The 26,039-nt window shown below is 36.0% G+C and overlaps 1 protein-coding gene across 1 annotated transcript in view; it reads right to left on the bottom strand.

The window, feature by feature from the left end:
- Positions 1 to 26,039, bottom strand: part of CFAP47 (cilia and flagella associated protein 47) — an 849,402-nt gene that overhangs the window by 56,191 nt on the left and 767,172 nt on the right. Inside the window, 2 exon segments of the mRNA XM_043993472.1 lie at positions 11,544 to 11,705; positions 19,746 to 19,917. Coding sequence (XP_043849407.1) covers positions 11,544 to 11,705; positions 19,746 to 19,917 — 334 coding nt within the window.

Here is a 26,039-nt window from a genome sequence, read left to right as displayed (position 1 = left end):
CACCTAATTGGCCACATCCATTTGAAGTATATTGTAATTTTTCTTTTGTTGGCTTTGGGAGTTTATATCATGACTTGCAGTGAATTGGATTTAAGTGAGGCAGGGCTGTGCAAAGTCACCAGACTCACTGTCTCCTCCAAATATACCAGGGTCCCATGGCAAGACATCCATTAGGGCAACTGGAGATGTCTCTGGATGTTTGAGCAATGTGGGTTAAGTGACTTGCCCAGGATCACATATCTCATAGTGTCAAGTGTCTGAGGCTGGATTCAAACTCAGGTACTCATGACTACAGGACCAGTGCTCTATCCATTGTGGCACCTAGCTGGACCGTTTGAAGTATAATAAATGTATAAAAGATTCACACCTAATTGGAGAGAAAGAAATGAAATCCAGAAATAACGATATTGTTGAATAAAATTATAAAAAAAATTAAAGCATATAAAGCATAACTAAACAAACCCTGAAAATTTATGAGAGGAAAATGGGAAAATTCTGAAAATTATATGAACAGAATTGAAAAAAAGATAGTGAAATGTAAATGCCAAAATCAGCAAATTAAAACAGGTATGAGAAACTTGTAAATGTTAGAGAAATGGAAAAACTTAGAAACAAAAGCATATATACCATATAAAACACCAATATGATTTAATTCCAACTGAAATGAATAAACTATTAGACATTAGCTTAAAAAAAGAAAATGAAATCACACCCTCTCAAGTAATCAAAGTTAATTCGATAAAAAAAATATATGAAAAGGATTATCAGAAATCAAAACATATATATGCCATAAAAATTGTGAATTCAATGGACATTGACAAATAACTATAATGACAGAATAAACAAATAAATCTTATAGAACTCAATCTCAGAAATCAAGAAAGCTTAAAATAACTGCCAATAGTTAAATTTCCAGGCCTAGATTGATTTATGTGTACTATATCAAATATTTAGAGAACAATTAATAAATATTTCTCTTTATTCTGAGAAGTGGAGACAAAAGTTATTCTATCACAGTGTCTTTATTAGAAAAATCATTTTGAGTGTGTGTCCAGTGGAGCCAAGATGTCAGAGAGGAAGCAGCAAGCTGCCTGAGCTCTCCTTCTGTTCCCTCAAAAAGAACATTAAATCAAGCCTCTGGACAGATTCTGAAACTACAGAACCTGCAAAGGGAGAGAGAGACACAGTCCTCCAAACAGAGATAATTTAGAAGACTTCAGAAAAAGGTGGATCTGACTCGGGCAAAAGGGAGGCCCAGCACAGGGCAGCAACCCAGCTCTGAGGGGGTCAGGGCAAGTCAGCAGGAGCTGCGGGCCACAGCCGAACAACTGAGGCCCCTGGAACCTGGTTCAAAAATCTGGTGGCCAAGAAGGACAGTGGAAAAACCTACCTGCACCAGCAGGGAGGCCACGAACGGGTCAGGCAGGAACAGACACCGGGAGCGGGTGCCTGGCTGGCCCAGCGCACCCAGACAGGAAGTGCAGGGCGGGGGATCTCCACACACCATAAAGGCCTCAGAGTAAAAACCCGGTCACACAGCACCTATACCCCTGCACAAGAAGCCCAAAACAGGGACCCTGGTGCCCCCAGAGCAGACCTCAACTTAAAAAATAAATAAATAAGCTGTAATAATGAGTAAGAAGCAAAAAAGAGCCCTCTCCATTGAGAGCTTCTGTATCAATAGGGAAGAAGCCAATGCAAACTTAGATGAGGACAATACCCTCAAATTGCCTACATGTGAAGCCTCACGAGGGAAGGTGAATTGGTCTCAAGAACAAAAAGCCTTCCTGAAAGAGCTCAAAAGGATATTAAAAATCAATTGAGGGGGCGGCTAGGTGGCGCAGTGGATAAAGCACCGGCCCTGGATTCAGGAGTACCTGAGTTCAAATCCGGTCTCAGACACTTGACACTTACTAGCTGTGTGACCCTAGGCAAGTCACTTAACCCCCATTGCCCCGCAAAAAAAAAAAAATCAATTGAGAGAGGTAGAAGAAAAAATGGGGAGAGAAATGAAAGCAAAACAAGAAAACTATGAAAAAAGAATCAGCAGCTTGGAAAAGGAAGCACAAAGATTGACTGCAGAAAACAATTCCTTAAAGAATTCATCTGGCCAAATGGAAAAAAAAGTGCATAATCTCACTGAAGAAAATAATGCCTTAAAAAATTCATTTGGCCAAATGGAAAAAAAGGTGCATAATCTCATTGAAGAAAACAATGCTTTAAAAAATTCACTTGGGGGGCAGCTAGGTGGAGCAGTGGATAGAGCACCGGCCCTGGAGTCAGGAGTACCTGAGTTCAAATCCGGCCTCAGACACTTAACACACACTTACTAGCTGTGTGACCCTGGGCAAGTCACTTAACCCCAATTGCCTCACTAAAAAAAAAAATAAAATAAAATTCACTTGGCCAAATGGAAAAAAAGGTGCATAATCTTACAGAAGAAAACAATGCCTTAAAAATTAAAATTGGACACTTGGAAGATAAGGAATCCATGAGACACCAGGAATCAGTCAAGCAGAATCAAAAGAATGAAAAAATAGAAGAAAATGTGAAATACCTCATTGGAAAGACAACTGATCTGGAAAACAGATCGAGGAGAGACAATTTGAGAATCATTGGACTGCCTGAAAGCCATGACCAGAAAAAGAATGTAGACACCATATTCCACGAAATTATTAAGGAGAACTGCCCTCATATCATAGAATCAGAGGATAAAATCATCATTGAAAGAATCCACCGATCACCTCCTGAAAGAGACCCCAAAAGGAAAACTCCACAGAATATTGTAGCCAAATTCCAGAATTATCAGGTGAAGGAGAAAATACTCCAAGCAGCCAGAAAGAAGCAATTTAAATATCATGGAGCCACAGTCAGGATTGCTCAGGACCTGGCAGCTTCAACATTAAAGGACCACAAGGCTTGGAATATGATATTCCGGAAGGCAAAGGAGCTTGGATTGCAGCCAAGAATAGGGAATTTAGGAATAGGGGGAGCTTTCCTTAGAATAATAAACAGTATCTACCTAAAGCCATCAGCAAGTATTATATGCAATGGAGATAAATTAGAGGCCTTCCCAATAAGATCAGGGGTGAAACAGGGATGTCCATTATCACCCCTATTATTTAATATTGTACTAGAAATGTTAGCTTTAGCAGTCAGAGAAGAGAAAGGAATTAAAGGAATTAGAATAGGCAAGGAGGAAACAAAACTATCACTCTTTGCAGATGATATGATGTTATACTTAAGGAATCCTAGAGAATCAACTCAAAAATATACTTGAAACATTAACAACTTTAGCAAAGTAGCAGATATAAAATATCCACATAAAATCATTAGCATTTCTATACATTGCCAACAAAGTCTAGCAGCAAGAGATAGAAAGAGAAATTCCATTTAAAATAACAGTAGATATATAAAATACTTGGGAGTCTACTTGCCAAGACAAACCAGGAACTCTATAACACAGTTACCAAACACCTCTTCACACAAATCAAATCAGATCTAAATAATATGTAAAGATATCAATTGCTCATGGATAGGCAGAGGTAATATAGTAAATATGATAATAGTGCCTAAATTAATTTACTTATTCAGTGCCATTCCAATCAGACTACCTAAAAATTATTTTATAGAGCTAGAAAAAAATAATAACAAAATTCATCTGGAAAAAAGAAATCAAAGAATATCCAGGGAAATAATGAAAAAAAATTCACAGGAAGGGGGGTTAATGGTACCAAAACCTGGAGATTTACTATAAAGCGGCAGTCAGTCACAAACTATCTGGTACTGCTAAAAAATAGGGTGGTAGATCAATGGAATAGGCTAGGCTCAAAAAATGCAGTAGTAAATGACACTAGTCATGTAGTGTTTGATAAACCCAAAGACTTCAGCTTCTGGGATAGGGAACTCAGTATTTGACAAAAACTGCTGGGAAAACTGGAACATAGTATGGCTGAAATTAGGCATAGACCAAACATCTTATACTTATACTAAAATAAGGTCAAAATGGATCATGATTTAGACATAAGAGTGATACCATAGGTAAATTAGGGAGAGAAATGAATAGTCTACCTATCAGATCTTTGGAAAGGAAAACAGTTTATGACCAAGAACCAAAGAGATAGAGTATATTATAAAAATGCAAAGTGGATGATTTTGATTACATTAAATTTTAAAAAAATTTGTACAAACAGAAACAATTGCATCCAAAATTAGAAGGGAAGCAGAAAGCTGGGAAACAATTTTGAGGCCAGTACTTCTTATCAAGGTCTCATCTCTAAAATATATATGGAACTAATCAAATTTTTGCAAGAACCCAAGTCATGTCCCCAATTGAGAAATGGTCAAAGGATATGAACAGGGCAGTTTTCTGATGAAGAAACCATAGCTATCTATTCCCATATGAAAAAATGCTCTAAATCTCTAATGATTAGAGAGAGTGCAAATAAAAACTCGGAGGTACTCGAACCTGACACCTATCAGATTGGCTAAAATGACAAAAAAGGAAATAATAAATGATGGAGAAGCTGTGGGAAAATTGGGACCTAATCCATTGTTGGTGAGCCTGTGAACTGATCCAAACAATTCTGGAGAGCAATTTGGAATTATGCCCAAAGGGCGATAAAGCTGTGCATACCCTTTGACCCAGCATACCAACTTTTGGGTCTTTTTCCCAAAGAAATCATGAAAAGGGGAAAGGGACCCACATGTACAAAAATATTTATAGCTGTTCTTTATGTGGTGGCAAGGAATTGGAAGTTGAGGGGGTGCCCATCAATTGGGGAATGGCTGAACGAGTTGTGGTATATGAATACAATGGAATAATATTGTGCTGTAAGAAATGATGAGCAGGAGGAGTTCAGAGAAACCTGGAGGTTCTTGCATGACCTGATGATGTAGTGAGAATGAAGCAGAACCAGAAGAACATTGTACACAGTATCATCAACATTGAGTGTTGATCTACTGTGATGGTCTATATGTCTTCTCACCAATGCAATGGCATAGAAGAGTTCCAGGGAACTTGTGATGGAAGAGGGATCTCCAAATCCAAGAAAAAAAAAAAAGAAAGACTGGCGAAGTATAGATGCTGAATGAACCATACTATTTCTTTGTTTTTGATGCTGTTGTTTTTTTTTTCTAGTTTGAGTTTTTCATCATTGCTTCTGATTTTTCTCTTAATAACATGACTAATGCAGAAATATGTTTAATGTTGTGTGTGTGTGTGTGTGTGTGTGTATATAACCTATATCAGATTACCTGCTGTCCTAGGGGAGGGAGGAGGGGAGGGGAGGGAGAGAAAAATCTGAAATTGTAAAGCTTGTATAAACAAAAGTTGAGAACGTATCTTTACATTTAATGGAAAAAAATAAAATACTTTATTAATTAAAAAAAGAAAAATGAGTTCGAGTTCTAAAAAAAGTTTATACAGAAGTAGAAAAAGAAAATTTTTCAATAGGGGGCCTATTAATACAACTTTGAACATAATCCTTCCCAAGGGATCATTGAGGTAATTAATTCATGGTGGCCAATGTGATATAAGAAGAGTCTACACCAGGGAAAAATATAGCACAAATAAGCAATAAGGCTAGAAAAACTATGAAGGCATTATAATACATGTAGAAACGTGTTTGACAAATATAATATTGGTTATATAACAATGATAAAATGCATAAACATGGAAGGACCCTTCTTTAATATTATCAAAGTCATCGTAGTTTACTAAGATTTAGCATTGTTTATATGAGGAAACATTAGTAAAACTCCCGTACAACCTCTTTGTGGTATCATTTGACATAGTCTTAGAATGTTATTTTTAATTGAAGGCAAAAAAATAAAATTAATTTATGGAAAGAATCCGAAGTAATCCCATTTGGTAAACAACATGCAGTTATATATTTAGAACACCCCAGAAAGCTAGAGAAGATAATAGGTTATAAAACCAAAAGATTAGAAAGGTAGCAGGAATACAAAATAAGTATGCCAATATCACTATCACTTCGTTGTAGAACGAAATACAATCAAAGAGAAAAAAATACACACATAAACATACACATATATAATGTGTGAGTATGTGTGTGTGTATAGAACCTCATTCCAAATTACTATAACATTCAGACCACATTTTATCTTTGCCAAACTTTTCTATTATTGTAGAGAGTATTACCTATCTTTCCAAGATATCCAGACATTTATCTCTGTGTCATCCTTAATTTCTCATTCTTACTCCTTTCATATATCCAAACCATTGCAAAATATTTACTTTTCTACCTTCACAACATCCTTCATATTTGTCCCCTTGTCAGGGTCTAAGAATTCCTCATCACTTTCTCACTTGTCCTATTTTAATAACACCTTCTAACTGGTCTCCCTGCTTTTAGTCTCTTACTATTCTCCATCCAGGATGCCAAAACAGCCCCCCTTTCCCTAGTCCTGGTCTCAACATGTCACACCCTTGATCAATGAATTCCAGTAGCTCCATATTACTACCAGTTTCAAACACAGAGTCCTCTGTGTAGCATTTAAATTCTTTCATAATATAGCTGTTTCCTACCATTCTAGTCTTTTCACACTTGACTACAATTTATACACTCTAATCCAACTATACTTGCTCACTTGCTGTTCTGTGAACAGGACATTACATCTCCTATTTTCTATCACTGTGGTTTCATGCTAGTTGTTCTCTATGCTTGCAACAGTCTGCCCATTTACCTCAGCTTCTTAGTTTTCCTATTGTCTTTCAAGATATAACTCAAGTTCCACTTTATACAAAAGACATTTCCAGGTCTGTGCAACTACTAAGGTCTTCCCTTTCAAATTATTTTATATCTACTCTGACTATATTTTTGTTGCTATCTAGTTATTCCCATGTTGTCTTCATTAGAGTATATGATTCTTTAGGATTGGGCTATTTTTTTCCTTTAACTTTGTTCCTTTTGCTAAACAGTGTCACTTAAATTTGATCAATAAACATTTTAAGGACTTTTTTTATATATTTCAGTCACTCTTTTACTCAAATATAAAGAATGAAACAATTCCTACTGTCAAAAAGCTTATATTCTCATCTTGGAGACATCAAATACATAATTGCCATATATAAAATACATATAAAGAGTATAAATACAAATAAATACGAAGTATTTCAGTACAAGGTTTGGTAGTAGCAGCTTGGAGTTGCTCATTCGGAATGAAGATGTAGAAATTAGTGCTTGACCTGTATATTAAATGGAGGGATTAGAGGAGGCCAGTTGAGGAAAAAGTGCATTCCAGTCAGAGGGATAGCAAAATGCAAAGACAAAGGGATAATAAATGAAGTGTTAAATGGAAGCAATAGAAAGAAAGCCAATCATTACAAGGTACAGGGCGAAGGTAAGATATTTTCTAAAGAGGAAAAAATAGGCTGGAAATAGATTGTGAAGGGATTTAAAAAGCTGAACAGAGAGGTCTATAATTGTATTCTAGAGGCATTAAAATAGATTCTTAGAATTGAATGAATAGGGATGTGGCATAATTAGATATCTCCCTAAGGGGAAATCATTTTGAAATCAGTGTAAATCATGTACAGGGATGGGAGGAGAGATTTGAAAACAGGGACACCAATAGGGGACTATTGCAATAATCTGTGTAAGAGATGATGAAGTCCTTGATCAAGTTGCTGTATGTGGGAGGAGAGAAAAGGGATCAAAGGCAAGAGATAATAGTGGAGGTAAAGGGGCAAGATTTAGTAATTGTAAAGAAAAGTGAGGAATCTAGAAAAATAATGAGTTGAAAATCTGGAAGACTAAAAAACATGGTCAGGTCTTTGAAAGAATCAATGAGGCATGGAAGATGGGTGGGTGTGGAAAAAAGATGGATTCTGTTTTGAATATTTGGACTTAACTAATTTTGAGATGCATAAAAGGAAATCAATCTAAGTGAAAAAGACTGAACAGGTAATTCATCATTCACAACTAGTAGATTGGGGATAGATAGATAAAGATAAGGAAATAGATATATCTTTTAGTCTATCTTGAGCTTAAGTTGTGGATGAATATATATTACATATATATGTGCATAATATATAATATATAAGTATGTATAGTGTGTGTGTTTAACTCACATGCACATAGTTATCTATAAACAATTTTTTCTGAATCATTTGCATAGAATTTAAATATAAGCCTATGGTGCTTATGATTATTGAGCGAGCAGTGAGAATATAGAAAAATTAGAGAAGAGGATTGAAAGATAGACAGTCTTGGGGAAAATTCATACTCATAGAAATTTATATAGATAATGAGAGCGGCAGACAAGAAACAGTTAAAAAAGGTAGAAGAAACCAGGAGAGAATAGTGTCATGAAAAGGAAATGGCAAACTACTGTCCTTTAGTTCTATTTATACATGAATTCCTGTAATTGCCTAAACCAAAACTTGTTTCCCTCTCTACCACTTCACTATATGCATTGTAACTATCTATCAGAATGTTAGAGATAGTAACATGACCATCAAATGGCAGATTAGTCCCTTATTGCAGCCCATCAATCCTTCTTCCAAAGGAATTATATAACAAATATAGCATTATTATAGTGAAATCCATAGAAGATGGAATCTGTGACAAGGTAACAATCTTTTAACACCTGAAAAAAATTTCGACATAAAGTGCACACTCAATGCAACTCCCTTACCAGCCTCCACAAAACAATGACAGAAGTACGAATAAACTCAGAGGGCCTGCAAGCACACTGTTGCAATGGCTATCCTACTATCCTTAAAATTCCAATCCCGCAAAAGTCAGTGGACACTGATACTGATAGAGGGATGAGGTAGATTGAAAAAAAAGGCTAGTTTCCTGACTAAAGGCCAGTTCTAGGCTACAACTCACCTCCCCAATCCACACCACTCACCCTCCCAGGAAACTTCAGAGACTGAGAAAAAAATATCCCCTACCCCACCATTTTTTCCTCCTATTAAAAAGGGTGGATTCTGGTTCTGTTCAGCTATGTGAAAGAAACATTCTAATAGGTAGCTACAACAGACATAGTAAAGTAGTAGATAGGGAAGCAAGTTTTAGTTTGGGCAATTACACACACACACACACACACACACACACACACACATATATATGTAGAGCTATAGGGCAGTTGTTTGTCATTTACTTTCCAGATGCAATTGTGGTATTGATTTGTTGTTCCCAGAGAAAGAGCAAGGGGGAGGAAAGTGAGCAGAACAGAGGGGGAAATGCAAAGTAGCAGGGCAGATAACAAGATGCATGCGATAGAATGGGTATCCAGTTGTTGAGAATGGCTAAATGGGCTATGAAATATGATGGAAACTTGGTTAAATATAGTGGGTTAAGATGAATTTTAAATCACTTATTGAGGAAAACCAAGCCCCATTGTGAAACTCCAAGTAGAAAAAATAAACTATGGAAGATTACTTATAGGGAATTATTTTACCAGAATAGTATAAAAAACAGCATTATCAAAGAATCTGATCATCATAATCAGAACATGAAGTAAGCCTGGGAGAGTTAAATGAAATGACTAGCCTTTTCAAAACTAAGAGCCAAACTTGTCCCTAAATTGTTTGCCATATTTTAATCAATTATTTGGTTGAAAGCAAAAAAAACAAAAAACAAAAAACAAAAAACAAAAACAAAAACAAAAAACCTGCTATAATTAAATTTGCATTGAGACGAAACTAGAAAGATGATAATGTGTTGGATAACAAAGGTCCCCAAAGAATTCATGTTAGAGATTTGGACATTACCAGATGTATTATTCTGCATTAAAGGTCTAGAGAAATGGAGAATATTTAATCTTTAGTCCCTCAAAATATCTTACCTTCAAAAAGGGACACTATTGGGTTCATTGATTGTTGTGTGTAATCTGTATGTGTATTTAGCACATATTATATAAATGCTTAGCTATTATTATTAGTATTATAAATGAACAATAGAGTAATACTTTAAATAATATAAGAATAACAAATAAGAAATAAACATCATATGAAATCTATACTAACTGGGTCCCCAGTCAGAAACCTAGTTTCTTTGGGTTGAATATTTAACCTATTCAAACCAAATCACTTAACATGATTAATTTAATGTTAGTTTTTTATTTGTATCAACAACAATGAAAAGAGTTAAAAATATATATTCCTAATAAAATCAGAGGCAGGAACAATCATGATAGTACCCAAGCATGCTTTAACAGGGTTTGTAATAGCCAGGTATCTTGGAAATGTTTTGCTTTTAAGGTGTAAAAAAGGAAAAGCAAAGATTGAAGAATAAGCAGAATGAGTAAATCGCGATGATTGCTATGGTAAGTCGAACCATGGAATTGAACTTGGATATTCTAATCAATATAGTGATCCATGACAATTCCAAAAGACTAGTGGCAAGAAACTGCTATTTAAGCATTTGTTTTCCTATTTTTCTTTTCTTGTGTTTCATTTTCTTTTTGGAAAGAATAAAGAAATATATTTACATACATTCACAAGTATGGTGGTGAATTGTAATTTCTTGCTTTCCTCAATGATGGATATGGGACTGGGAGGAGGGAAGAGAATTTGAACTAAAAAAAAAAGAATGTTGAATTTTTAAAAAGGATAAAAAATACTAAATTACTAACCATTTATCTCCAGGTGATAAAATTATAACTATAAAAATTTGAGAGAGTGAAGCCAAAATGTTTTAGAACTGCTGCTTTCCAGGGCAGAATGACAAGGAATAGGTGGAATTTTGCAGAAGAATATTATCAGGGCCAAGATGAAAAAGAAAATCTTTCTCAAATCTTAAAATTATCCATAACCAAATGGAGATTTTGAGAGAGCAGCTGGTTTCCCTTCACCATGGATTTTCATATGGGAGTGGGGTATTGTAGATATTTATAGGTTGTTCTTGTTGAAGCATAACTGGGAGAAAATAGATTCTGAGTTCTCTTCCCAACTACAATTTGGTGATTCTGCAATCTGCTACAGAGAATAATATTTATCACAATAATGAATGAAAAACAAGATACTGACGCACATAGTCACACACAACAGGACACAATGAAAATCAATAGTACACTAAATTGTATTGATGTCTAATTGTTTATATTTCAAAAGGTGCTAAGTCCTAGATATATAAAATATATGTGTATATATTACTGTATGTATATATGTACACATCATTAAGAATTATTTTATTTATTGATAGCATTTATTGAATATTATATACATATAATAGCATTGATATTGTTTGTATTGTATTGGTCATTCAAATATTAGTCTTCATTTTATTTAAAATATTATATTTATACATAAATGATATATTCGCATAAATATTTTCCTTTCCTTTGACCCAAAATGATAGTTATAGGCTATTTAGAGATTGCAATGTAGAATTTATGAGGACATGCTGTAGAGTGTATATCAATAGTGGTGAAGGTTTGAAAAAAAAACAGCTTATAAGGTTTTCCAACTTTCCCTCTTGTTTCTCTGTTGAATATATATTATTTCTACAAAATCTGGACGTATATCTATATCTATATATCTACATATCTATATTTAAAACATATATTACCGTGTCTGACTTGTCAGCCTAAAGGCAACTGTGGATTCCTTGAATAATCCAATACCTTCAATATTGATAACATCATCCACTTCTGGCTCAGTGGCAATCAGAGTTATTGGAAACTTCCATATCCCATCGGTGCTGCATTGAATGGCCAATGTGATTACAGATCTTTAAAAAATACATACATCAATACCAATGATTAAAACAGGGAAAATACTCACTGATGAAATGAGTACAATGCAATTAATAAATCCATCAAAGTACATATAGTATCTGGTGTTCGGTTTCGGAATCCAGTGAAGTAACTGTAGAGGGGGATTAGATTGAAATAGTATGGATGAATCATTTTCAGATTTCGTTTGGGATTTTGCTTTCAAACTGTTTCTCTTTGCCCATGTTTATCTTACTTAGCTGATACTCATGGAGCCATATGGTAAGCAAATAATAGACTGCATATGATATTACATAAAGAGCCTTAAAGAAAAGGTAAAAAGCTTAGGAAAGGGCATAATAGAGTAAAAAGATAATTTTATTCTTTTAAAAATATATATGATTTTGGGGCAGCTAGGTGGTACACTGGATAGAGCATCAGCTCTGAATTCAGGAGGACCTGAGTTCAAATCTGACCTCAGATACTTGACTCTTAGTAGCTATGTGACCCTGGGCAAATCGCTTAACCTTAATTGCCTCACCAAAAATAAATAGATAGATAGATATGATTTTTAGTACTAGTTTTCTTATATTTGTGTACCAGTTTCTTCATCTGAAAGATATGGTAATAAAATTTGTAGCAACACTAGCCCCAGAATTAGTATCAGCAATAGTAGTCTTAATAGTAATACTAGTGGTAGTAGTGGTAGCGATGGTGGTGATAGTAGTAGTAGTAGTAATATATTTTTTTCCAGGGTATTCTCTTGAATATATTGTCACATAGAAAATTGGATGTTCCTTTAAATTACCCAAGGAGAAAATTTGTTACAAAAATGTGCAATATTAAATATCATTAACTCCTCAAAAATGAATATTTAAAATAAAAGGAGTAAGGGTATATAGAAGCAGCCAAAATACTACTTTTTTTTTAAGTGAGGCAATTGGGGTTAAGTGACTTGCCCAGGGACACACAGCTAGTAAGTGTTAAGTGTCTGAGACTGGATTTGAACTCAGGTACTCCTGAATTGAGGGCCGGTGCTTTATCCATTGCACTATCTAGCTGCCCCGAAAATACTACTTCTTATTCTATTTATCCTCTTATAGTCCAAGACTTAGATCCAAAGATTGGAACATGATTCTTGACTCTTACACATGATCCTGACTTGGTTTCCTCACCTATTAAATAAATTGCTTATGAGGGGCAAAGCAAAGATGGCAGAGGAAAGACATTAAACACACAGAGCTCCTGATACAACTACCCTGAAAACAGCAATAAAAGAACCCATTGAGCAGAAAAACCCACAAAAATATGAACTGAGATTATTTTCTAGCTATAGATAAATTAAAAGGGACTGTGCTGCACTATGAATAAAGTCCAACCCCGTGATCATGCCGACAGATACCCTAGGCACGCCATACCAGAATAACTTAACCCCAGAGCCTCCAAATCAGCTGCAGCACCAGCATCTTCTGGAACATAGCTTGTGGTCTGGTGAGAGGGTTCAATAGCTGGCCAGGGAGAGAAAGCGCAGGGGTATCAGCGTGACCTAGGGAGGAATTTGGCTGTCCCACCGAAGCAGGGAACCAGGAAGAAATACTGAGTGGTAGGAGTCCCGGGTGGGGGAGGGGTACAGGCTCATCAAAGCTAAAAACCACCACAGCACCCTGCTGTCTGGTTAACTAGCAAGTTGGCTTGAAATTATCTTTGGACCAGAGAACAGGTCAGATGAGAGAAAAACCTGCCCTCCCTCAAACCAAAACATCTGAGACCCTCTGAAGCTGGGGACAATAATATAGCCAAGAAGCAGGGCGCCCCCCCCCCGGGGGGAAATAAAAGTCAAGTAAAAGATGAGCAAGCAAAGAATGTTCAGAATTATAGGAAGTTTCTTGAGTGACAAGGAAGATGAAGGTGCACCCACAGAAGAGGAAATCAACCTCAGGGCACCTACATCCAAAACTTCCAAGAAAAACATGAACTGGTCTCAGGCCATGGAAGCTCTCAAAAGGGACGTTGGAGAGAGAGTAGGAGAGATAGAAGGAAGGTATAGAGAGAGGGATGAAAGAATAGAAAGAGAAATAAGAGCAATGAGAAAAAAGTCAACAGTTTGAAAAGTTGAATGGAAAAGGAGATTAAAAAAAAAACTGCCAGATGAAAATAGTTGCCTAAGAATTAGGATTGAACAAATGGAAGTTATTGACATTATGAGAAGTCAAGACACAGTAAAGCAAATCTAAGTGAATGTAAAAATAGATGGCAATGTGAAATATGTCCTTGGAAAAACAGCTGACCTATAAAATAGATCCAGGAGAGATAATTTGAAGATCATTGTACTACCTGAAACCCATGACCAAAATAAGAACTTAGATACCATCCTCCAAGATATTGTCAGGGAAAAATTGCCCTGATATTCTAGAAGTGGAAGCTAAAATAGAAATTGAAAGAATCCACCATTCACCTCCTGAAAGACATCCCAAAAGGAAAACTTACAGGAATATTATAGCCAGATTCCAGAACTCCCAGGTCAAGGAGAAATTATTGCAAGCAGCTAGAAAAAAGGAATTCAAATACTGTGGAGCTCCAATAAGGATAAAACAAGATCTAGCAACACCTATATTAAAGGACTGGAGGGCATGGAATATGATATTCCAGAGGGCAAAGGATCTAGGACTATAGCCAAGAATCATGTACCCAGCAAAATTGTGTAAAATCTTTGAGAGGAAAAAATGGGACTTCAATGAAAAAGAGGACTTTCAGGCATTTGTGATGAAAAGATCTGAACTAAATAGAAAATTTGACTTTCAAATACAAGACCATGGAGAATCATAAAAAGGTAAACAGGGAAAAGAAACCTGTTTACATTCATACATAAGAAAATAATACTTCCAACTCATAAGAACTTTTTCACTAAAGAATACACAGAGGACATAGGTCTGAACTGAATATGAAGGGATGGTAATTGTAAAGCATTCATTTTTGTGTATCCTTGTTCTTTGTGGAGCAAACAGGGTGAGTTGTCTTATGTCTGTGGCCAGATTTGGGCTCTGGGCCTCCTGGGCCCAGGGTTGGTACTTTGTCCACTGTGCCACCTAGCTAACCCATGATGACATCTTTAAAATAGGGTTGAGGGGTAGGAGGAATAGACTGGGGGAAGGGGAAGGGGAGAGGTTCCTCACATGAAAGAAACAAGAAAAAAGCTTATGGAGGGGAGGGGAAGAGGGGGAAGGAGTGGGGGAGTGAGTGAACACTACTATCATCAGAATTGGCTGAAAGAGGGAATAACATAAACGCTCAAGCAGATAGATTATATTGTTTTGCCTTGAGGAAGGGTGGGAGGGGAAAGAGATTGTGGGGGAGAGAAGAGGGGAGGGAGGGAAGGGAAGTTTGGGGGAGGGAGGTGTAAAAAGCAAAACACTTTCAATGAAGGTGAAGATGTTCTGCATGATAGCACATGTATGATATATATTGAATTGCTTGATTTCATAGAGAGAGTTGAGGAGGAGGGAGGAAGAAAAATTTAGAAAACAGAATTAGCTCAAAGACCTTAACCTCATGAGAGTAGACTCAAGGAGGAAATAACACACACACCCAATTGGGAGGAGTAATCTATTTAACCCCACAGGAAAGTAGGAAGGGAAGAGGGTAAGGAGGTAAATGAAGGGAGGGTAGAATGGGGGAGGGGGCAATCAGTAGCAAAACACTTTTGAGGAGGAATAGGGTAAAAGAAGATAGAAAATAGAGTAAATATCATTGGAAGGGAATAGGATGGAGGGAAATAGTTATGATGATTGACTACAATGGCAAAATATATGGTTCGTACTCTGCTGGGCTATTGTAAAGAAAATTCTTTGTCAAGTTTAAGGTATTATATAAAAGTTATGATGAGCAGGATGCTATCAGAAAAACCTGGAAAGACTCACATGAACTGAGGCAGAGAGAAATGTACTATATACAAAATAATAGCAATAGTGTAAGATGATCTACTGAGAAGCACGTGGTTATTTTCAGAAAGGCAATGATCCAATATAACTCTAAAGAACTTATGAAAATTGCAATATACCTACAGAGAAAAAACTGATGGTATCTGAAAACAGACTGAAATACATTTTTTTTTACAATTCCTTAATCTGAAGGGTTTTTTATCTATATTCTCTCACAACTTAGTCAATGTAGAGTTGTTTTCCATAACTACTCATGTATAATTTATATTGAATTGCTTGAGTTCTTAGGGTGGGGGTAGGAAGGGAGGAAGGAAGAGAAGTTGGAACACAAAGTTTTTAAAAATTGATGTAGGGGCAGCTAGGTGGCACAGTGGATGGAGCACCAGCCCTGGAGTCAGGAGTACCTGAGTTCAAATCCGGCCTCATACATTAACACTTACTAGCTGTGTGACCCTGGGCAAGTCACTTAACCCCCATTGCCCCGAAAAAAAAAAAAAAAATTAAAAAATTGATGTAAAAATTTGCTTTCCCATATAATTTGGAAAATAAAAGTCTAAAATAAATAAATAAATAGCTTATTTATTTCACAGAGTTGCTTTGGAGAAAAAACAAGATAACGTTTATAAAGCATATTGTAAATAAGAAATTGTATTTAAGCTACTAACATCACGATTACTATTGGTGAAGTACTCTGGAATCCATATGAGACATAGGCTGCACAGGAAACTGGCAAGTTATTATCAATGAATCATCATGCTATTTCTAATCTTGCTTAAAGAACTTCAATAGAAAATGGGATCTGTAGTTATTGTTGGGGTTTCTGTCATTTATGTTAGTGGGAGATAGGTATAAGCAAATGTTAATCCTACAAACTGGCTCACATTAAGCTACCAAACAACAAAAGTTTATATACATACAAAAGAATAACTTAAAATCAGCTTCCCAAATATATAAAAATAAAAATAATAACCAATAATAGTAATAACTTTTATATGATGCCTATTTTGTATTAGGCACTGTGCTAAGTACTTTATAAATATGATCTTTCCCCCACTTACAACAGCTCTGGGAAGTGGATGTTATTTTTATCTCCATTTTACAGCTGAGGAAACTGAGGCAATCAGGTTAAATGACTTGCCCTAGGTAAGAAAGGTAGTATCTGAGGTCACATTTGAATTCATGTCCTCCCACTTAACCACCCTACTGCCTTATATTTTTTTACCCCAAAATCTTGACATATCTCAAATTTCTATTTTATCCAGCTTGGAACTAACTCTGCCAACATTTTCTAGTGGTATTCTTTTGAATTTTAGTCTTATCCACCTTAATCACTGATCCCCATACTTATCACTAAGGAAACACATATTTTCATACAAAACCACTGGAAAAATTAAATGAAAAGGAATGAGGGAGAGCTAAGTAGATGAAATCTATTTCCATACCCCTAACTGTTTTTGATCTATAGGATTTGACCAGTTGATCACTTTCTCCTGTTTAATATTCTCTTTCCTATTAGTTTTCAAGATACCACTCTCTCCTGTTTTTCCTCCTACCTATCTAACCACTCTTGTATCTTCCCCCAGAAGGTTCTATGCTAGGCCATTTTCTCTTATCCCTCTATATTTCTTCACTTGGTTATCTCATCAGCTACTATGGATTTAATTAGCACCTCTATACTGACGATTCTCAAATCTACTTAGGCTGACAAAAGTTCTCTTCTGACCTCCAATCTTGCCTCTCCAATTGCTTTCTAGACACTGGATATCCATGAGACATTTTAAATTCAAGATGTCAAAATAGCACTCAGTATCTTTCCCCCACCCCTCCAGCCCCATAGCCTCCCTATTACTGAAGAGGGGAACATCATTCTCCTAGTTCCCTAGGCTCAAAATCTAAGAATCATCTTGGACTCCTCACAATCTCTCACCCTTAAAATTAATTTGTTGCCAAGGCCTATTACCAAGACCTTTGCAATATTTTATGAATATACCCCTTCTCTCCTCTGCTATCAACTTACTTCAGGCCCTTATTATTTAGTTCCTAGACTATTCCAGTCATCTGCTGGTGTATCTGCCCACCCCAATCCATCCTCCATTTAGTCAATAAACTTATGTTCCTAAAGCCTGTGTCAGATAATGCCATCCCACTACTCAATAAACCCTAGTGGCTTCCTATTGCATCCAGGAATAAATACAAAATTCTCTATTCAACATATATAGATTTCCAAACCTAATGCCTTCCTACATTTCTAGTCTGTTTACACCTTAATCTCTAATATATACTCATCTAGTAACATTGGCCTCTTGTCTAGTTCACAAACAAAATACTCCACCCTTTGAATCCAGGCATTTTCTCTACCTATCTTTCATGCCTGAAATGCTTAGGTCCCAACTAAAATCCTAGTTTCTACAGGAAACCTTCTTAATTCCTGTGTTTTCTTTCTGTTATTTCCTATTTATACTGTATATCGCTTGCTTTGTATATATTTCTTTGAATGTTGTTTCCCAGTTTAGATTATAAACTCCTTGAGAGGACTCTATTTTGGCTGTTTTTGTATCTCCAGCATTTAGCACAGTGCCTGTCTTAATAAATATTGACTGAAGTATCTATTATGTGCTAGGCACTGTGCTAAGTGCTGAGAATACAAAAAGAGGGAAAAGAAAGTCCCTGCCCTCAAGGAGTTTACAAATCTAATGAAGAAATAAAAGAACAATATTGATTGATTGACGATTGATTGACTTGGCTCATGGCATTTTTCTAGTAGATCTACCTGGATTTTGAAGCTCTGGGTATATATGTCCAAATAATTCAAATTTAATTTAAAACACATTTTGTATATTCTCTATGTAACCTCTCCCGCTAGACTTTGACATAGAGAGTGTAAATAAAGTTACTATAGCCTTAAGAGTCATGTGAAATGCTGTGCAAATGAAAACCCATAGTATGGGATTGAGAAATCATTTTGAATTGAACTTGTCTGAGCAAGTGACATTCTTTTTTGTACGTCCCCTTTTTTTTCTCACATATAAAATGCTGGCATTAGACTAGATGATTATTAAAAGCATTTTCCAGTTTTGAATCCTTTAAGCCTAGATCTTTATAGCTACTAGAGTGACTGTTCAGACACAGGGCATGAGAGAACTAAAGACAGAGTTTTCCTCACAAAGAAAGCTTAAGTTAGGAAAAACAGAGGGAAAGAAGATGAAAAGGTCTTCATTTTAGATGGAATTATTTTAACTATTCCCCTGTGAAAATGATTGAGAATTCTTGCAAAGGGATTTTTTTGAACTAAAAAGCATGGAACTGTTTTCTTAGACATGAAATCATCTGCTATTTCAGTTGGAATTTTGAGTGATTGGTTAGGATTGGTTCTTACATCTGAAATACTGTAAATAATTAGGTCTCTTATTGATTTCAATGTAAATAAAGTCAATTATCAGTGACTTCAATGTTTCTCTAATTATAGGAGATTAGGGAGATTAGATTATATTAATCTAGAAGATTAATATATACAGAGTTGAATAAAACCTATTGGAAAATAAAGTTTTTCCTGTTCATTAAATAAATGATATTTGATTGTGGGATTTCTGAGTTTAGTTGATTGAGAGATTTTTTAAAAATTACTAATAATTGAAGAAATATACAAATGTATTCCTGAATGAACTTAAAGAACAAGATAAAATTAAGCTAGCAATAAGTCAAGCAGCAGACTGAGGGGTGCTATATAAATGAGTTGGAAAAACCTCATAAACCTTCTTATTCAATCATGGCATTATATATATAGCCCACTGAGGGGAGAGTTGATGTAGTACTTAAAACTCAATTTAAATACATAAAACAACTTATCCTATCATATGAGAGTTAACTCACAAAGCCAAGAAAAGGTCATATATTTTTATTTTTAATTTTTATTTATTTATTTGGTGAGGCAATTGGGGTTAAGGGACTTGTCCAGGGTCACGCAGCTAGTAAGTGTCAAGTGTCTGAGGCCAGATTTGACCTCAGGTCCTCCTGAATCCAGGGCCAATGCTTTATTCACTGTACCACCTAGCTGCCCCCAGGTCATATATTTTTAAAACATGTATAACTTATTCTTTAAAGGAAAGTGAATAGACCTACCTCATTGGTTTCTTTGGTGCAAAGACCATATTGAAGACTAGTGATATAATCCCATTTTCTATATGTCGTTCTTTACTGGTTAGATATAATGCCACACAGGATTCCAAGTTAGATTTCATGAGTTCAGATTCAAATTGAATTTCATACTGAAATTCATGTACTTTAGACAAATCTAGAAAAAGTGAGAGCAAGCAAAACACATTATTCTAATTCTGTTCAGCAAATTATTATTTCAGAAGTCAAATATGCTATGGTGGCAGAGGGAAGGGATAACACAAAATAAGGACAAAAATTTCATCTTATCAACATAATTGGAGTAGACAAGATTCAAACAATAGATATTATACGGACATATATTTATCATCTGTTGTCATGCGGTTGTTTCAGTTATGTCTGATTCTTTGTGAACTCAATTGGAGTTTTCCTTTTTTTGGTGTTTTTTGTTTGTTTCAATCTTAAATTTATTTTATTATTTTCTAGTTACATGTAAAAATAATTTTCAAAATTTGTTTTTTCTTTTTTTGTGTGGGTCAATGAGGGTTAAGTGACTTGCCCAGGGTCACACAGCTAATAAGTGTCAAGTGTCTGAGACCAAATTTGAACTCAGGTCCTCCTGAGTCCAGGGCCAGTGCTTTATCCACTTCACCATCTAGCTGCCCCTCAACATTTGCTTTTATAAGATTTTGAGTTTCCAAATTTTTCTCCCTCCTTCCCTTCCCACTCCCCAAGACAGAAAGTAATCTGATATAGGTTTATATACATATATATATACACATACATATATACATATAGACACACACATATATATACATATATACACATATACATATATATACACAATCACATTAAATATACTTCTGCATTAGTCATATTATGAATGAAGAATCAGAACTGAAGGGAAAAACTTCAAAAAATATTAAAAACAAAATAAAACAAAACCTAGAAACAGTATGGTTCATTCTGCATTCAGATTCCACAGTTCTTTTTTTTTCCCTGAATGTGAGAGGATTTTTAATCATGAGTCCTTTGGAAATTTCTTAGATCATTGTATTGCTGAGAAAACCTAAGTTTATCACAGTTGGTCATCACGCAGTGTTGCTGTTACTGGTTCTGCTCACTTCACTCAGCATCAGTCCACATAAGCCTTTCCAGGTTTTTCTGAAATCTGCCTACGCATTATTTCTTATAGTACAATGTTATTCCATTACATTCATATATTACAACTTGTACAGCCTTTCCAAAATTTATGGGCATTCCCTCCATTTCCAATTCTTTGCCACAAGAAAGAGAGTTACTATAAATATTTTTGTACCTATGGGTCCTTTCCCCATTTTTATGATCTCTTTGTGATACTTAGTAGTAGTATCATTGGGTCAAAGGGTATACAAAGCTCCACAGCCCTTTGGGTTTAGTACCAAGTTGTTCTACAGAATGGTTGGATTAGTTCACAATTCCAACAACAATGTATTAGTGTTGCGATTTTTCCATAGCTTCTCCAACATTTATTTTTGTTCTTTTTTATGTCATAGTAGTCAATCTGATAGGGGTGAGGTGGTACTTCAGAGGTATTTTAATTTGCATTTCTCTTATCAATAGTGATTTAGAGTATTTTTTAAATATAATAGATAGTTTTGATTTCTTCATCTGAAAAATGCTTGTTCATATCCTTCGACCATATCTCAATTGGGGAATGATTTGCCTTCTTATAAATTTTATTTAGTTCAACATATATTTTAGAAATGAGGCCTCTTTCAGAAACACTGGCTGTAAAAATTGTTCCCAGCTTTCTGCTTTCCTTCTAATTTTGGCTTCATTGCTTATTTTTGCACAAAATTTTTTTCATTTAATGTAATCAAAATGATCCATAATGTTTTGTTTATTTCTGTTGAGAATTTTATTTTCAAAATTACATGAAAAAAATTTTTGACATGAATTTTTTAAAAACTTTGTGGTCCAACTTCTCTTCCTCCCTCCCTTCCCACCCCCACCCCCAAGAACTCAAGCAATTCAATATAAGTTATACATGAGTACTCATGGAAAAAATCTCCACATTAGCTAGGTTGTGAGAGAAAACAGATAAAAACAAAACTTGCAATTAAGGAACTATCCTATCTATCTATGCACAAATACACATGTGTGTGGGTGTGTATACTCACTCACACACACACACACACACACACGCTTCAATCTCTTTTCAGATACCATCAATTCTTTCTCTGTAGATGGATCACAATTTTCATAAGTCCTTCAGAGTTATACTTGATCTTTGCATTGCTGAGAATAACCACGTGCTTCCCAGCAGATTATCTTACACTATTGCTGTTATTTTGTATGAAGTACATTTCACTTGACTTCAGTTCAAGCAGGTCTTTCCAGGTTTTTCTGATAGCATCCTGTTCATCATAACTTTTATATAATACCTTAAACTTGACAAAGAATTTTCTTCACAATAGCCCCACAAAGTACGAACCATATATTTTGCCATTATAGTCAATCATCATAACTATTTCTCTCCATCCTATTCCCTTCCCATGGTATTTACTCTATTTTCTATCTTCTTTTACCCTATTCCTCTTCAAAAGTGTTTTGCTTCTGACTTCCCCCTCCCAGGTTCTGCCCTCACTTCTTTCACCCTTCCCTTCTTATCCTCTTCCACACCTACTTTCCTGTAGCGTTAAATAGATTATTCCTCTCAATTGGGTGTATATGTTATTCCCTCCTTGAACCCACTCTGATGAGGTTAAAGTCTTTGAGCTAATTCTGTGTTCTAAATGTTTCTTCCTCCCTCCCTCTTCAACCTTCCCTTTGAAATCAATCAATTCAATATGTAATACATGTGCAGTTATGCAGAACATCTTTGCCTTCCTTAAAAGATTTTTGCTTTTCACTGCACCCTGCCTCAATCTGCCCTTCCTTCCTTCTTCTCTTCTCCCCCCTCCAATCTCTTTCCCCTCCTACATTGCCTCAGGGCAAAATATATGACTATACCCACTTGAGTATGTATGTTATTTCCTCTTTGAACCAATTCTGATAATAGTAAGCTTTACTCACTGCCCCACCCATTCCCCCTCTTCCCCTCCCCTCCATAAGCTTTCTTCTTGTTTCCTTCATGTGAGCTACCTCTCCCCATTCTACCTCTCTTCTCCCCCCCCCCACCAGTGCATTCCTCCTACCCTTCAACTCTATTTTAAAGATGTCATCATGGGTTAGCTAGGTGGCACAGGGGACAAAGCACCAGCCCTGGACCCCGGAAGACCCAAACCCAAATCTGGCCCCAGACATAAACCTCCCCCCTGCCTGCCCCACAAAAAACAAGGGTAAACAAACGACAAAAAAATAAGTGCTCTTTTAAGAGATACCATCCCTTCATATTCAGTTCAGACCTGTCTCCTCTGTATAACTGCATTCTTTTCAGCTAAAATAATATGGAGAAAGTTCTTATGAATTCCAAGTAATATCTTCCCATGTAGGAATGTAAACAATTTAATCTTTTAATATCCCTCATGATTTTTTTTTAACTTTTTATGCTTCTTTAGGGTCTTGTATTTGAAAGTCAAATTTTCTATTCAGTTCAAGGCTTTTCATCACAAATGCCTGAAAGTCCTGTTTTACATTGATGTCCCATTTTTTCCTCTGAAAGATTATACAAAGTTTTGCTGGATCCATGATTCTTGGCTGTATTCCCAGTTCTTTTGCCCTCAGGAATATCATACTCCATGCCCTCCAGTCCTTTAATGTAGATGTTGCTAGATATTGTTTTAGCCTCATTGGAACTCCACAGTATTTTAATTTCTTTTTTCTAGCTGATTGCAATATTTTCTCCTTGACCTTGGAGCTCTGGAATTTGGCTATAATATTTCTGGAGGTTTTCCTTTTGGGATCTCTTTCAGGAGGTGATTGGTGGATTCCTTCAATTTCTATTTTACCTACTGCTTCTAGAATATCAGAGCAATTTCCCCCTATAAATTCTTGGAAGATGCTATCTAAAGTCTTATTTTGGTCATTGCTTTCAGGTAGTACAATGATTTTCAAATTATCTCTCCTGGATCTATTTTCCAGGTCAACTGTTTTTCCAAGGAGATATTTCATATTGCCATCTATTTTTTTTTATTCATTTGTATTTGTTTTACTGTGTCTTGTTTTCTAATAAAGCCACCAATTTCCATTTGTTCAATCCTAATTCTTTGGTACTTGATTTCTTTTGAGAGATTTTCTATCTCCTTTTCCATTTGGCTTTTCAAGCTGTTAACTTTTTTCTCATGACTCTCCTGCATTGCTGTCACTTCTTTTCCCATTCATTCCTCCACCTCTCTAAATCTTCCTTCCATCTCTCCTACTTTCTCTTCAAAGTCCCTTTTGAGCACTTCTATGACCTGAGACCATTTCATATTTTTCTTTGAAGCTCTGGATGTTTGGGCCCTGGGGTTGTTATCCTCTTCTGAGGGTGCAACTTGATCTTCCTTGTGGATAAAGAAACTTTCTATAGTTCTCATTTTTCTTTGCTTGCCATCTGGCCATCATTTACTTGACTTTTAACTCCCTCTTACAGTGGGGCCCTACTTCTGATCTACACTGTACCAAGCTTCAGAGGGCCCCAGGTGTTTTGATTTGAGGAAGGGTAGGTTTTTCTCTCACCATGTCCAGTTCTCTGGTCCAAAGATAACCTCAAGCCCACTGGCTAATTAATGAGCTAGCAGAATTTTGTGTGCTATGATGGTTCTTAGCTTCAAAGAGCCTGTGCCTTTCCCCCACCTGGGCTTCCTGATGCTCAAGATTTCTTCCTGGTTCCTTCTGGGGTTGGATAGCCAAATTACTCCTTAGGTCCTACAGACACGCTTGTATTCCCCCATAGAACTCCCCACCCCAGGCAGTCATTCAGACCTCTCACCCAATCTCAAGTTCAGTTCCAGAAGACTCCAGTGCTGCCACAGATTTGGAGGCTCAGGAGTAAGTTTCTCTGGTACAGCCTGCCTGGTTACTGTATTTGGGGCAATCTTGGGGTTTGACACTTTGCACCCCCAGTATTGCTCCCTTTAAGCTGTCTTTGGATGGAAAATAATCTCGACTTGTGTTTTTGTGGGTGTTGCTGCTCCAAGAGTTGTTTTATTGCTGTTTGGGGGGGTAATTGTGTCAGGAGCTCTGTGCATTTAATGTCTTTCCTCTGACATCTTCTCAATTCTAATGTTGTATCTCCTTTTCCATTTGGCCAATTCTACTTTTTAGATAATTATTTTCTTTAGTGAACTTTTACACCTTCTTTTTCATTTTGTCAGTTGTACTTTTCCATACATTCTTCTCCTCATTGGCTTTTTATAACTCTTTTATCATTTGGCCTATCCAGTTTTTGTTTGTTTGTTTTTTTAAGATGACATTTTCTTCAGAATTTTTGGTCTACTTTACCAAACTGTTGACTCTTTTTTTCATGATTTTCTTATATCACTCTCAGTTCTTTTTCTAATTTTTCCTGTACCTTTCTTACTTGATTTTCAAAGTTCTTTTTGAGCCTTTCCATGTCCTGGGATCAATTTATATTTTTTTGTGGAAGCTTTGGATAAAGGAGCTTTGGCTTTGCTCTCTTTTTTTGAGTGTGTGTTTTGATCTTCCTTGTTACAATAGTAACTTTCTATGGCCAGATTTTTTCTGTTGTTTGCTCATTTTTCCACCCTATTTTTGACTCTTAATCCATTGCTAAAGTGGGGCTCTGCTTCCCAGGTGGAGGACACGGTGTTTCAAGATTCAGGGGTCTTTTATCTTTTACAGCTGTTTTCAGAGATACTTCTCAGGACTGTAAGTTTTGTATGGTGGTGTGATCTAAGAAGCATATTTAATACTCTTCTGGCCTGTGCTCTGGTATGTGAGGCCCTGAAACTGTGACTAGAGTCCCTGAATCTCTGTGGCTGTAAGGCTGCCACCCAGGATTGTGACCTGGATCTGAATATCAGCAAACAACAGAGTCCTGCCTCAGTGCTATCAAAGAAGACCCTCTAATCTCCTTTTGCTAATTGTTCAACCCTAATATTATCTGTGGGCTAAGAGTTCCAGAAGTCGTCATTCTACATTCAATGATTCTCAAGATCTACTTCTGATTTGCTGGTGTGCAGTCTATCCTGACGAGACCTGTGCTGGATTGTACAATCCTTTTACACAAGTAAAAAGACCTTTTCTTCCAATCTTCTAAGTTGTCTTTGGTTGGAAAATTATTTCACCTTATCCTTTTTTTTTTCTGTCACCCCAGGAATTGTTTTTATCACATTGTTTAAAGGGGTTTAGTGGAGTCTGAAGAGCTAAGGCAAG

This window comes from Dromiciops gliroides, chromosome 3 (genome assembly GCF_019393635.1).
Source record: "Dromiciops gliroides isolate mDroGli1 chromosome 3, mDroGli1.pri, whole genome shotgun sequence".
Taxonomy (NCBI): Eukaryota; Metazoa; Chordata; class Mammalia; order Microbiotheria; family Microbiotheriidae; genus Dromiciops; species Dromiciops gliroides.
Note: the sequence above shows the minus strand (reverse complement) of the source record. Positions and strands in the feature narration are given on the sequence as shown.